This window comes from Triticum aestivum, chromosome 7B (assembly GCF_018294505.1).
Source record: "Triticum aestivum cultivar Chinese Spring chromosome 7B, IWGSC CS RefSeq v2.1, whole genome shotgun sequence".
NCBI classification, from domain to species: domain Eukaryota; kingdom Viridiplantae; phylum Streptophyta; class Magnoliopsida; order Poales; family Poaceae; genus Triticum; species Triticum aestivum.
This window is the reverse complement of record NC_057813.1, coordinates 466,036,722-466,051,527: the sequence shown is the minus strand read 5'-3', so window position 1 is coordinate 466,051,527 and position 14,806 is coordinate 466,036,722. Positions and strand designations below refer to the sequence as shown.

The following is a 14,806-nucleotide window of genomic DNA, read 5'->3' as shown; positions in this document are numbered from 1 at the left end:
TTAAAGGGTGCTTTAGTCTAATTTCATCCAAACAAGGTTACGTTGACATGATGATAGTCATTACAGAACCCTAGTAAATGTCTCCAACAAAGTGTACTAGTAGTACACAAACGAACAAGCAAGAGGATACTAGAGACATCTCAAACGAACAGACCCACAGGCCACACATAACCCATGGCCGGTGTTTTCCACGCCACCACCGCCCGCCCCCGCCTGCCTCTCGTGCTCGCCTGCCTCTCCCCGACCACGCGAAAGCTCCACGTCACCCGCCCGGCCGCCTTGAGTATGGACGAGGCATCGGCGAGCGCTCCGGGCGCCAAGAAGACGACCACCGTCTTCGTGGCCGGCTCGACGGGGAAAACCGGCAAGCGCGTCGTGGCGAAGCTGCTGGAGAGGGGCTTCGGCGTCGTCGCCGGCACGACGGACGTGGGCAGGGCCCGCGGCAGCCTGCCCCAGGACCCCAACCTCCAGCTCGTTAGTTCATCTCTACTTCAGTACAGTCGCATTCCTACTCTTCTGCCAGTAGCCATGCCGTGAGACGCGTGTCGGCTGAATCCTGAATTGCAGGTGAGGGCCGACGTGACGGAGGGCGCCGACAAGCTGGTCGAGGCCGTGCGCGGCGTCGACGCCGTCGTCTGCGCGACGGGCTTCCGGCGGTCCTTTGACCCCTTTGCTCCCTGGAAGGTTTGTCCGCAACTGCAACCGAAGTAGGAGTTCAGTTTCTTGCCTGAATGGTTCTGAACTTCTGATTGACACGCTCTTGCCCGTGTAAAAAGAGTTAAGCTTTGCTCCTGCAAGTGATAGCTAGCTGAAAATTATGCCACTGCAGGTGGACAACCTGGGGACGGTGAATCTTGTGGAAGCATGCCGAAAGGCTGGCGTTACAAGATTCATACTCGTGAGCTCCATTTTAGTGAATGGGGCCGCGATGGGTCAACTTCTGAATCCAGCCTACATCGTGCTCAATCTGTTCGGCTTAGTGCTCGTTGCGAAGCTGCAGGCGGAGAAATACATCAGGGGGTCAGGAATAAATTACACGATTGTGAGGCCTGGAGGGCTCACAGAACAACCGCCAACTGGGAACATTGTCATGGAGCCAGAGGTAAGCAATAGCACGCACACTTCTCCATGAACCTTGTTATTCGAGAGATTTTTTTTTTTTTGAGCGAGAGATTGTTGCTCATACAGCCAAAACATACGATGTTCATTTGTGGATTATTTGCAGGACACTCTCTACGAGGGCTCCATATCGAGAGACCAGGTTGCAGAAGTGGCTGTGGAAGCATTGTTATGCCCGGAGGAGTCTTCCTACAAGGTCGTCGAGATTGTCACCGGAGCTGATGCTCCAAGTCGCCTCCTCAAGGATATGTTTGCTTCTGTTAAACAGAAATGAGTTCTTGAGCCTAATTAGATAGGGATTAGTAGCGATGTGCCTAATACGGCGTCAGTGAAGTGTGTTGTTCTAACTTGTAAGTCGCGGTTCATCAATGGATATTCAGAAGTATAAAACCTACCATGTTTTATCCGTGGAACTTCTTGCCCTATAAAACCTACCGTGTTGGTTTATCCAAAGAGAACCCACGACATCCCATCAGATTCATTCAAGGGAGTACCTAGAACTGCGAATCAACGTTGAGTTGGTTAGGTGGACAGTGGTTTCCCCAACCCACCAGGGTTCAAATTCTGTGCTCGCATTATTCCTGGATTTATTTCAGGATTTCCGGCGATGCGCTTTCAGTGGGAGAAGACGTTCCCGTCGACGATGAGGCGCCTACGGTGACTTCGTAAATCTCAAGATGATATGCCGGTTCAGTCTCTCGGAGGTGCTCATAGGGGTAGGGTGTGCGTGTGTGCGTTCATAGGGATGAGTGTATGCGCGTGTATATGAGCGCTTGTGTCTGTACTGATGCTAAAAAAAAGGGAGTACCTAGAACTCATCTAGATGAGATATAATTTGGTCTCGTTCATTTTGAAAATAAGAACAGATACAACCCACGTCAGCACACACGCATCTATAGCATCACATCTAATGACTATAAAAGGTGAATGAGACCAAATTACATCTCATCTAGATGAGTTCTAGCAAAACTGTTCATTCAATGCTCGGCCACATGGTTGGAAATCGGTTGCACGTGCTGGAATTTTGTCTATTTTGGGCCTAGCCTAATAGTAGTTTCAGAAATTCCTAATAAATCCTAGAGGCCCACGCAGCCCATTCGTGCAAGGCAAGAGGTGGAGCTAAAGTTTAGTTCCACATTGCTAGTTTAGAGGGAGTTGGACCTCTTTATAAGGGAGGTTTTTTCCCCACATGTATGAGGATGAGAACAAGATGGACATCCACGCGCGCTCCTCCTCCGCCGCCCGCCTCGATCTTCCCCATCCCGGCTTACGGCGTGCACCGCAAGTCGGGACAGTTCATATGTGAAGATGATATTTGGGGAGTGCTCAGCGCGACTACTCTACTTCCTATTTACCTTCTCTCTGTCATGCTTAGGAGAGAAGACACATGAATAGAGTGTTGTGTCATCTTGAATACCACCACATGATTGCACGATATATATGATTCAGTTCCACGCATGAGGTTGGAGTTGACGAAACAATTCCTATGATTTCTGATGGAAAAGAATCCTAAGAAAAAATATATCCTATAAGTTGCGATATATATGAATCAAACAACACACTTAGAACAGTTAGTCTAATTCACATTTAGATATTTTTTAAGGATGTCACGTCTAAGCTCCCATAAATAGATAATGCAGCAACAAGAAATAAAAAAAACAAGGACCAAAAAAATAGACCATAAACAGAGTGGAGATCAGTTTAGATGTGACATAACTATATCACATCTAGATGTGTCCTAGACAGACCCCACTTAGAATATCTTGGGCGATGTTTTCCCACCGTCAGATCAACCCCCATGGAATGTCCGCAACACCAATGATGTTTCCAAAATATGGGCAATGTTCCAAAGCGTCCCTCATTTCACAACGGCCGCCAACATGGCCGGTCTGCAACACCGATGATGTTTCAGAAACATGAGCGACGTTGCAGCCCAGCGGCCCGCATCATTAGCGCCTCCACAACCGATGATGTTTCTGCAACAATGGCCATGCTGCAAACTAGTGCGCCCAACATGCATGTTCCTACTGATAGTCGCAACATTATTGTCGGCATCCAGCACCTGGGTGGCCGGCACACAGCACCCCGGCAGGCTTGTAGCACTATGCCACGACGAAAACCCCTTTTGTAGCGGCGTCGCAATGTCCATTGCATCCATGAGGCCATCGCCTTGAAGCGTCACACAGGCTTCTGCTGATGAGAGCTTTGGCGGGCGACGACAGTTCCCCGTACCGCGTCCCCCTTCGCTCGCAGTAGCGTATCTGAGGTGCGGTGGAGTGACATTTGCTTAGAAGAAGAGGATAGGAGTGTGAAATATTGGGACGAACAAGCGGACATGAGAAGACTCGTGTTTTTAGAAAGTGGGGTCCATGGGCACGCGCCAAGCAAACGAGGCAGTCGACGTGCGACGTACTTTCAGCCGGCTGAGTGCAAGCATTTCCGTATTTCTACGGATCAGATCGTCTAAATTTTCAGGTTCCTGCACATTTTCTTAGTGAGTTGGAAGCAACTCATAGTGTGGGTCGGTGTAGCTTGAAGCGATGATTTCACTAGAACTTCCCGGGCCTTCTTAGATAGACCCTGCCCCTTCCATCCTCCAACTTTACCCTTTGAGCTCTCCAAGACATGCCTAAAAGCGTCGTCCTTGGACCTCCCCACCCGTGTGGGTAGGCCCAAATATTTTTCGCTTAGAGCCTCTGAAATCAATCTCGTCGAAATTCTGGTGGGAGCAACAAATGGTGAGAGGAAGGTGCATTGGATATCTTGGGACAAGATGTGTGAGGCTAGGAAGGAAGGAGGACTTGGCTTTAGGGACCTCGAGGCGTTCAGTCAAGCCTTGTTGGCCAAGCAAGCGTGGCGCCTCCTGTCGGTGTCAAAACCGGCAGATCTCGGATAGGGGGTCCTGAACTGTGCATATAAGGATCGAAGGTAACAAGGAGGTAGGGGACATGATGTTTACCCAGGTTCGGACCCTCTTAATGAAGGTAATACCCTACTTCCTGCTTGATTGACTATAATGAGTATAGGGGTTACAAGATTGATCTACCTCGAGATCCTAATGGCTAAACCCTAGATGTCTAGCCTGTATGGTTGTGATCGGGCCTATGGACTAAACCCTCCGGTTTATATAAACACCGAAGGGATCCAGGGTTGTACAGAGTCGGTTACAGAGAAAGGAAGTCATACGATCCGCATGACAAGCTTGCCATCCACGCAAAGGAGAGTCTCATCCGGACACGGAAAAAAGTCTTCTATCTTGTATCTTCACGGTCCATCAGTCCGGCCCATATCACATAGCCCGGACGCCCGAGGACCCCTTAGTCCAGGACTCCCTCACCCCCTAGAGCAGTCATCGTCCTTGTGTGCTCGCGTGTTAAAGGCTTGCTACTACCCGGACTGCTCCATTATGAATGCGGTGTGTCCCGCAGCTGGTTCTTTCACTTCCAGAAGTATCATCCATGGAAGAGAGCTGCTGCGAGAGGGGTCCATTTGGCGGATTGGTGATGGTTCTTCGGTTAATATCCACCACGGTAATTGGATTCCGCGGACAGGGTGTATGAGGCCACCGGGCCAGACCTTTGTCACGAGGGTAACAAAGGTGGTTGATCTTTTGTCGCGGGATGGTACGACTTGGGATGAAACAAAGGTGGACTCCATGTTCTGAGCTGACAATGCATATGATATCAAGCAGATAGCGGTCGGTGGGCTGGGAACCGAGGACTATCTTGCTTGGAGTTTCACACGAAACGGGGTGCTATCGGTTAAATCTGCCTATCACCTTAAGATGTCGATGAAGCGGATGCGTTCTGGATGGCCAGAGGCATCTAATTCGGTGGCGGAGCACAAGGGATATCTGACCCTTTGGGATTCAGACGCCCCGGGCAAGGCAAAGATCCATGTGTGGCGCCTGGTTCGAAACGGTTTGGTTTGTTGGGTCTGAGCTCCATAGGCGACGAATCAAGCCGGGTGTTTTTTGCACAGTTTGCGGAAGAGAAGAGACGGTCTTCCATAGGTTTTGGGGATGCCAACATTCTGCCCACTTTTGGAAGATGATGCGATCAAAACATGGCGTGGGGATAGCGCTACCACCTTGCCAGATGGATTCCTAGAGAGAGTTGGTTGACTGGCTGCTGGATTGGTTTGCTTCGGCGAAGGGCGATGAGAAAGAAGCTATGATTCATGCCACATATGGGCTGTGGCTCGCCAGGAATGAAGCGCGGGATGGTAAGAGGATGGTTTCCCCTCCAGAGGTCCTCCTCGGGTGTCATCCTCCATGCGTCAATGGAGGGAAGCTCATGCTGTGCCGGAGAGGTCGACGGTTGCCAAGATGGTGTAGCGGTGGGAGGTGCCAGAGGAAGGCTGGATTAAAGGAATGCGGATGGGGCGGTAGCCAAACAAAGAGATAAAGGGGTGGAGGATAAATCTTTGCTGATCATGTTGGGGGCTTTGTGACGGCGGCCTGACATTTCCTCCCTCATTGTGACGACCCGGAAAGTGCCGAAATCATGGCCTGCCTGAAGCTTCTTCAGTTGGCTCGAGAGCAGCATGTGCAGCGGATTTGTGTTGAACTGGATTGCCAAAGTGTTGTGAGGATGATCAACTGCCTGGAGAAGAACTTGGCGTCGTCTGGCCCTTGGGTGCAGGAAATAAAGAATTTGTCGAGAGAGTTTATGGACTACAGGGTCGTGTGGACTCGGCGTTCAGCGAACGAGGCTGCTCACAAGCTAGTTAGGGTTGGTGTAGGAGATGAAAGATCCCATGTGTGTGTGAGGTACCTCCAGATTTCATTCTGGATCTTGTAGCCAATGACATTCCGAACCTGATTTAATTAATGAATGTGTTTCCCTCCCTCAAAAATAAAAGAATGTTTTTCCCTAAAAAATCCTCTAAATTTTCGTAAATCCTTGGAATTCGGATAAAAAAGACCAAGATGTTTTTTAATCCACCCATCTAAAACAAACCATTATATTCAGTCCACCTCTCGCACGATAGACGGACGCGCTTCCTCCACCGTCTATATTCTTTCCCAAAACCGGCGACATTTTCCTCCCCTTCCAGAAGTACACAGCGCACACCACCACGCCTCGAGATCTCTCGAAATTCGTTCGTCCATGGCGATGCAACAGACCAGGGACCCCACCTCCAAGCTCCCCTCCGCCTCCCCCTTCGCCGGCACCAGCCCTCCCCCATACTACCACCACCACTACGGCACCTTCTCCCCTCCTGCTCCGCCGCCGCCCGTCGCTGCAGTCGCCTACGACCCCTCCCTGAAAGGTCAGCGCTCCTTCTCTCGCACTACCCTCCAGCTCCGGCCCTTCTCTGTGGAGACTGAAATGACTCCCTGTGTGTGTGTGCGTATGTGTCTTGGCGCGCAGGACGCAGTGCTCAGGGCGTTGTTGCTTTCCCGTGCACTATCCAGCAGCAGGTCTTCGTGGAGGGCCTCCCAGTCCGGGAGCCGCGGCTGCCGTTCTGCGGCGTCGGCGTCGGCTGGGCTTTGTAAGTGTCCTTCCTCCTTTTGGTGGTGTTTGTCTCCAATGCTACCGGTGTGGCAAAGTTAAGAAGCTCTTGAAGTAGGTAACAGTATGAGCAATTGGTTCAGTATGACTGTATGAGTACTTGGTATGTGAATGGGGGATTGCACGACTAACTGTTTCATTAACAAGTTCGGCGAGCAGCATTTGTAAGATATGCTTGCTAGTGAGAATTTGTGAGGTGCTAGTACTGGTATTGGTCTGGTTGGTAAGGGCCCATGGCCATAGTTATAATATATGGTGCGATCAAATGGTACTGGAATTGGATTAGGATATAAGTTGATGCATCAGCAGAGGATTATCCTAAACTGGCATGGTTACTTCTGAGTGTGTTGTCTACTGCTTTGCTATCTACTAGTAAACTGACATCTTTTATCATCGGTATAATATTCATATTGAGGAGTTTCTATAAGTTCATTGTTCTTACCTGCAAATTTAAAATGAAAGCACAATCAGTCCATATTAAAGACTTTAGGTTGGTTTTGTTTTGAAGGTTCTTACTAGGGTTCTTCTTGGCTGCAATTCCCTGGTATATTGGTGCTTTTCTTCTATTCTTTGTTGCTTTGGATCACCGGGAGAAGCCTGGATTGATTGTCTGCACAGTTGCTGTAAGTACTCCATTTTCTAAAGCTTATCACATAGTACTAGCATTTTCTTCCAGTGCAAAAGAAAAGGGCTGTTGTTTGTCTTTTGTATAAAATGAACTGAAAACACTTAGATACTTATTAATGTTTCCTTACACGAATACTTCCTGTAAAGTTGATTTTATAAAGCTGTGTGATCTTTGTTTCTGAGACTGAAAGTGCTTCTATCTCAAAAAAAGAAGAAGCAAAAAATTTAAAGTGTTTCTTCTTCAGTTAAAAAATATACCACTAGCACCATTGACCTTTTTGTTAGTTACTCATTATGTGGTTGAGAAGTGCACTAAAAATCATCCATTAAGGGCCGTTTTGAAATGCTAGTAGTAAGCAACGATGAACACAACATCCTACATCTGCGCTAGGATATTGACTTGTTAGCATATGTTCCCTTGGTTATTATGCCTAGAAACAAGAACCAACCCAGCTGAACAGTTGAAATAACATGGAGCTGCATCATTTTTGAGAAGATAAATATTCAGAGCTACGAGCTACAATATCAGAAATTGTCGCATGAGACATGAACATGGAACAAACAAGTAGCCTCGCTTACCATATGGCTTGATGTATATGCCTTTGGCTTAGTTTGTGTCGAATGGTACATCTACAATGGCATGTCGCAATAGAAAGTTTGCCTCTCTCGACCTGAATGTTACACGGAGAGTTGTGCCAAAGAAATTAGGTCAGTTGAACTGTTGAGGTCGAGCTCGATGCCTGACGTTGTAGTGCATTTAAATTATTCCAGTTTTTGTTGGCTATAACAAAAAATTCTCCTGCAGGGCATTTTTGCAGTAGTCCCTTTCATGCTCAATGGCATAAGAATGCGTCCGTTCTTTTTTTGAGAACGAATGCGTCCTTTCTGGTGACGTTGGAGCCTGGAAGTCATCAATCCAGATTCTTGATGGCCTTATTCTGTCATGCTGGAAGTCGGCAATTCAAATCCACATGTTCCTCACCATATTTGTCATGTCTATAGTTGTACCATACGGTTCATCCATGTGAATAACACAATCAATTATCCTATATCATTCACAGGGGCGTATATATGTGATCTTCTTTTTAGAAAAGGAGGACGAACCCCGGCCTCTGCATCTGGGAGATGCATGCAGCCACTTTATATATATGTGATCTGTGTGTTGAATTGTTAGTCCAGAAATTTATTTTCTGAGATATAGTAATATGTTGTAACTGTGGTAGCAAGATCGTTTGTTTTGAAGAGTGGTTTTTTATTGTGAAACAAAATTTTAATAGAAATTTGTACTCCCTCCACTCACAAATATTAGATGTTTTGGATATTTTAATATGAACTACATATGGACTGAAATGAGTGAACAATCACACTAAAACGGGTCTACATATTTAGAAAAAACAAGTACTACATCTTGTATTTCTGAACGGAGGGGTATCTTAAAAAAACGTTGCTTCTGTCAGGTAACGACGATGTTTCTTTATTGTCGGGGAATCATATGGTTCCAAAGTCATGAGAATAAAAGTAGAGATACTTTATTTAGGCATTCTCGGTGTATTTACCTCACAACTAAATAGCAATCAGTCTTTTTATATTTGGCAACTCAACGGATAAATCATGGACACATAGCCATTTTGTCAATTTATAAGCAATGACAGAAACTCTATGATTTATAGCCAAAACGTAATCTTATTTGTCAATTTGTTTTGTATCAAGATTTGTCCTGTATAATCTTTCGTCGGGTTTTTTTTTCGAGGGAAAATACTGCCGCTTTATTAACTTACGATGTTCGGAATCTCATCCGACAAAACAGAAAGAACGATGTCCGGAGGAGCCCCCAACCAAACCTTACATAGTTCGTCACCCACTCCTCCACCAGTAGCCCCCAATCAACAAAGGATCGCAACAAGGATTTGATCTCCTCCACCAGTGGCCCGGACGCCGAAAGCTCCTTTGTGTGTTTCTTCAGCATCTGCACGACTCCTTGAGAGTCTAACTCCACATACACTAGTGTCGCATTGATTTCTTTTGCTACCTCAAGAGCCTGCTTACATGCCAAGATCTCAGCCACCTCGGGATCGACTACCTCCTTGAAATGGTGGCACATACCTGCTCTGCACGCTCGCATATGATCCTTAAGCACAGCACCACCTCCAGCCTTGTCCCCCATCTTTGATGTTGCGCCATCGGAGTTCACCTTGGTCCAACCCTCGTCCGGTGGCTCCCATTTCTGATGCTGCAGGGGAGCCGGAGCATTACCTGTAGCGGGATGTGCCAGCACCCACTCCTCTATCTGCCCCAAAATCGAAACCAATATTTCATGTGGATGTTTGATCATCTTCCCTTCTCTTGTCTCGTTCCTAGCCAGCCATAGGCTGTACAGCGCCTGCACCGTCGCCTGCTTTGCTTCATCGGATGCTCCCGCTAGCCACTGCAGTAGCCAACGTGCTACCTCTCTCTGGGAGTCCATCTGGCATGGTGGGATCGCCACCAAATCTCCCTTCTCCGAGCAAAATAGCTGCCAAAAAAGTACAGAGTGTGGGCACACCCAAAACCGATGAAATATAGTTTCCTCACGTCCACAAGCAACGCAGAAGACCCCAGGTTTTATCCTTCGCCGATGGTGTTCTGATCCGACTGCCAGTCCATTTGAAATGAGTCTCCAGAGATGAATCTTGGCCTTTCCCGGTGCGTTCGTGCCCCAAAGGGCCATGTACGCCTTGTGTTTATCCACCGAACTAGATGACTCTGGCCGTCCGGAGCGCGATCTAACCATGGCCATTTTCAGGTGATAAGCTGATCGTACAGAGAAGATTCCATTCTTTGTGAAATTCCACGCTCGGTAGTCGTAAATACCCAAGTCACCCACCACAATCTACAAAATGTCAGTTGCATCGTCCGGGGTGAACATCTCCCTGACTCGGTCGTGATTCCAGCTTCTTCCATCCGGTAAAAGGAGGTCGGCCACCTTAGTCACGCTAGGGATATATATCTGTCCCAACGGCTTCATGGACCCGCTCCTCGGGATCCAGTTACTGTGATGTATACTCACATTGGAGCCGTCTCCAATTCTCCAAACCAGGCCTTCTCGAAGTAGATCCCGGCCATGCAAAATGCTTATATAAGTGTATGAAGTCGTAGCAGGACACGTTGCGCTCAATATGGATTTCTCTTTGAAGTGGCGCGCCTTGAGCACTCTTGCTACCAACGACTCCGGGCATTGTAGGACACGCCATGCTTGCTTTGCAAGTAGAGCCTGATTAAACGCTATCGGGTCACGAAAACCCATCCTTCCATCCCGTTTAGAGGTGCACATCTTTTGTTATGAAATCCAATGTACTTTTTTCTCACCATCCTTTGCCCCCCACCAGAATTTCGACGAGATAGAATTCAGATTCTGGCACGTTTTCTTTGTGAGGTGGAAACAACTCATGGTGAAAGTTGTTACTGCTTGGAGACCAGACTTGATAAGTACCTCCCTTGCCTTCTTGGAAAGGCCCAAACCCTTCCAACCGCTGCATTTTCCTTTTGAGCTCTCCGTGACATAGTGAAAAGTGACCTCTTTTGATCGACCAACCAGTGTTGGAAGACCGAGGTACCGTTCACTAAGTGCTTCCGAGGTCACCCCCAACACCGCTTTGAGCTCTTCCTTAGTGTTGTCCTGACAGCCTTTGCCAAAGAAAATCGAGGATTTTTGCAAGTTCACCTTCTGTCCCGAAGCTTGCTCGTAGCTGGCTAAAATCTCCCTTAGCGTCTCTATCCAAGAACACAATGTTGTCATCTGCAAAAAGGAGATGTGTGATACGGGGGCCAGTGCTCCCAAACGTCACTCCTTTGAGTCTATTTTCTGCTTGCGCTTTCCTCAACAGTGCAGAGAAACCCTCAACACAAAATAAGAACAAATAAGGCGAAAGAGGATCTCCATGTCTGAGACCTCGGGAGGGTAAGAAACACCTAGAGCATGCACCATTAAGCTTTACCGAGAAACTTGCAGTCGTCACACAACGCATGATCATCTCATCTGCTTCAAGAACACCCACTCAACACGGTCATAGGCCTTCATCATATCAAGCTTTACAACACATAAGAGTCTCTTCCTCTTCCTATTGCGAGTTGCATGGACACACTCATATGCTACTAGCACGTTATATGTGATAAGGCGTCCAGGCACGAAAGCACTCTGCTCCTCAGATATAAGCAAGGGAAGTATACTCTTTTACCTGTTGGCCAGCACCTTTGTTGCATTCTTATAAAGCACATTACACAAGCTAAGCGGTCTAAACTGGGACAACAGCTCCGGTGAGTTGACTTTAGGGACCATAAATATCACTGTAGCATTAAAACCCTCCGGTGTAGCTACTCCACTCAAAAAATCCCGCACACCTCTGCAAATATCATTCCGGAGCAGCGACCAGTGTCGCTGATAAAAGAGCGCGGGGAGCCCATCCGGCCTCGGGGCTTTAGTCGGTCCCATCTGAAATAGAGCCGTCTCTATTTCAGAATCTGAAATCCGTGTTGTCAATGTCGTGTTCATCTCCCGTGTCACAACCCACTGAATGTTTTGTAGCACCCCCTCCACCCCCACCGAACCTTCCGATTTGAACAGCTCTTCATAGAACGATGCGGCCATGACTCTCATCTCCTCGTCCACAGTACACCTAGAACCATCCGGTCGCCGCAAAGCCTTGATGGTGTTCTTCCTTTTACGATGCGATGCCCGGTTCTGAAAATACTTAGTATTTTGATCACCTGCCTTAAGCCAATCCACTCTCGAGCGCTGTTTGTACATTATTTCTTCTCTTCCATACACCTCCCTCAATTGCTCTTCTAGCTCCTGAACCTCGTGCTGATAGCCCGAGCTAAGCGCCCGTTTCTTTGCTTCCAACAATTATGCTTTCAACTGTTTGATCTTCCTTCGTATCGACCCAAAGACCTCGCGCGCCCATATCTGCATCGAGCCCGCCATTCTTCCTAGTTTCTGCCATACTGTCGTTACTCCCTCCTATCCCGTGCTCGCCGCTTCCCAAGCCTCCGCTATCATGGACTCATAGTGTTCATGCTTGGTCCAAGCCTCCTCATATCTGAACGGCCAATCCCCCACCCCCGGGCGCTGTGGAGCCGTCTCCAATATACGCACCAGGAGAGCTTGGTGATCCGATTCTTCACATAACAGATGCTCTACTGAAGTCTCAAGAAACAAACTCAAAAACCATCATTACATGTGGCACGATCCAACCGAACCTGAATATTATCCTGTCCATCCCGTTTGTTATCCCATGTGTAGGGGTAGCCAGTGAAGCCAAGATCAGCCAAGCCGCAGTCGGCTAGGCAATCTCGAAAATCCTCCATTTGATTGAGGCACCTTGGGTTACCCCCCACTTGATCAATATGGAAGAGGGCCTCGTTAAAGTCGCCGACACAGAGCCAAGGCAGATTATCTTGGGCCCGAAGAAAACGAATAGCATCCCATGATTTTTTCCCCAATTCGGTTTTGGGTTCTCCATAGAATCCAGTGATCCTATAGAGTTTACCCTCCCAAGCAATCTCAGCATCTAGAAAGTATTGGCACCACGGCCTCACTGTAACTTGAACATGATCCCTCCATCACAATGCCAATCCCCCACTTCTTCCCTTGCAACTTACCGCAACTCCACTAGTGAATCCCAGACTCCATTTCAACCATTCCATTGCTCTAGCTGATTTTTTTGTTTCTGAAAGGAACACCACCGCTGGGTTGTGAGACCTAATGAGGTCTCGCAGTTCGCCCACTGTCGAGTCCAACCCCAATCCTCGACAGTTCCAGGCAAGGAGATTCATTGCTCTCGGCGGCCCTGGGCTCCAGGGTCCGCCGCTTTATCATCTCTGTCTTGGATGCGGTCAAACACCGAGGAAGTCTTCCTCCTCGCATCGCGAATGAACTCATCCTCCCTACTTCTCCCTTCTGCATCTCCTTTTGGTATCCACACCTGCCTCGGCCTCCTCTTCCTATTTTTTGCATCTCTCCAAGAGGTTGGTTCCGAACGATGTCTCTCCCGAAAATCTGACCTGTCCTTCCTCACGTAGTAGCCTCTGCGTCGTTCCCGGTTCCCATGCATGTCGGGTCCCCCCAGTGGATCGACCCGATCCAGATCTGCATGGCGCCTGTTATGGCCCCCCGAGGCATGGTTTCTGCTATACCCCCTGCTACCATCATTTGTTTGCCCTTCGCGCTCCGCTTCCCTGTGATCACCCCTTTGACTCCCAACACGCTGCTCCATGAGTTTACATCTCATCTCCGTCTCCCTTCTGGCCTCAAGGCTATCCTTGAGGTCCCTCCCACGTGTCATGTCGAGCTTCTCTCTAGCTTTGTTTGGACTGGATACTTCCCCTCACGCATGCAATGGGCGGTCACCAGTGCGACCGTCTGAAGTGCGCAAAAATTCAATTTGCAGATTTCTCTTTGTAGGTATATCCCTGACCCTCAAGTGCGTGGTGTTGTTGTTAGCCGTCTCACCAGTGTGAGAGCTACCGTAGCTGTTATAGATGTCCATACCTCCAGCTCTTGACCCATATTTGCTCCCGTTTCGTCCCTGGGGACGCCCGAAGCCAGCCCCCCCATTGTAACGACGAGTCAACGGGTGGTTCGCACTCACCCCCCTTGTGTACAAGTCTGCCGCAATCAAAAACAAAAGTGTGGTATCTTCTCGTAGTAAAAGTCAAACCATGTCTTCTCCTCATCATCCTTCTTCTTCCTCAAGTAAATACCACGTATTAACGGTTCAAACACAGAGATCTTAGTCCGGATCCTAAAACTCTGTCCTCTAGCAACTCCATATTTATCCACATCGACCTTCACCGTCTCCCCTAACCAATCTCCCAACGCCCCCCCAAAGGCTTCAGTCCTCTTGTCTAGTGGCAGGTCCGAGATCCTTACCCACACATCAATTTTATCAAAGATCATCTCAGACGGTCTCTTGTCTCCCTCATACTTCTTAATCACCAGCACGCTGAAATCGAACTGCCACGGGTCATTGTGAATGACATGCCTATAGTCACCCTCAGAACCAAAGTGAACTTCAAAGATATTAGGGCCAATCTCAGCAAACTTAGCTTCTTTGTGTAGACCCCAAGCCCTAGGCATCGTCTTCTCCACGACGGACATCTTCATATGACGGGGGGAACAGACTTTACCTACAACAGACCATCGGTGATCTTTACGGACTTGCGGGTGTGGATCTTCAAAGACAAAACCCTCCTCCTCCTTGTCCATAAGCACCATGCCTCCTAATCTTGCCGAAAGACTTGCCGCCGCATCCGGCGTTTTGCTCTCTACGGGAGACTTGTTCGCCTCCCTGCTAGCAGATCCGGCTCCCTTCCGCGCCGGCGTGGCCGCCGCCGCAACAAACAGGGTCAGTGTAGGTTTGTTCGCCGTGGCTGCATCCTTCCCTCCTGCTTCTCCCGCCATGAGCGCCGCTCCAAAGCGCGGAGACACAGGTAGACTGGCCTGACTCAAGGGAGATGCCGTCACCGCCCCTAGCTTTGCCAGAATCCAACCACCCTAGTGCTCCGAA

The 14,806-nt window shown here is 48.5% G+C and overlaps 2 protein-coding genes across 2 annotated transcripts; both read left to right on the top strand.

The window, feature by feature from the left end:
* Positions 1 to 119: 119 nt before the first annotated feature.
* On the top strand, positions 120 to 1,525 carry LOC123157419 (uncharacterized protein At2g34460, chloroplastic). The gene is made up of 4 exons (XM_044575696.1): positions 120 to 474; positions 568 to 684; positions 830 to 1,102; positions 1,226 to 1,525. Exons 1-4 carry the CDS (start codon positions 175 to 177, stop codon positions 1,391 to 1,393), a joined length of 858 nt encoding a protein of 285 aa, XP_044431631.1. The 5' UTR covers positions 120 to 174; the 3' UTR covers positions 1,394 to 1,525.
* Positions 1,526 to 6,107: 4,582 nt separating this feature from the next.
* On the top strand, positions 6,108 to 8,488 carry LOC123162114 (60S ribosomal protein L18a-like protein). Its single transcript, XM_044579913.1, has 4 exons — positions 6,108 to 6,393; positions 6,495 to 6,615; positions 7,144 to 7,258; positions 8,068 to 8,488. Exons 1-4 carry the CDS (start codon positions 6,231 to 6,233, stop codon positions 8,128 to 8,130), a joined length of 462 nt encoding a protein of 153 aa, XP_044435848.1. The 5' UTR covers positions 6,108 to 6,230; the 3' UTR covers positions 8,131 to 8,488.
* The last annotated feature ends 6,318 nt before the right edge of the window (positions 8,489 to 14,806 follow it).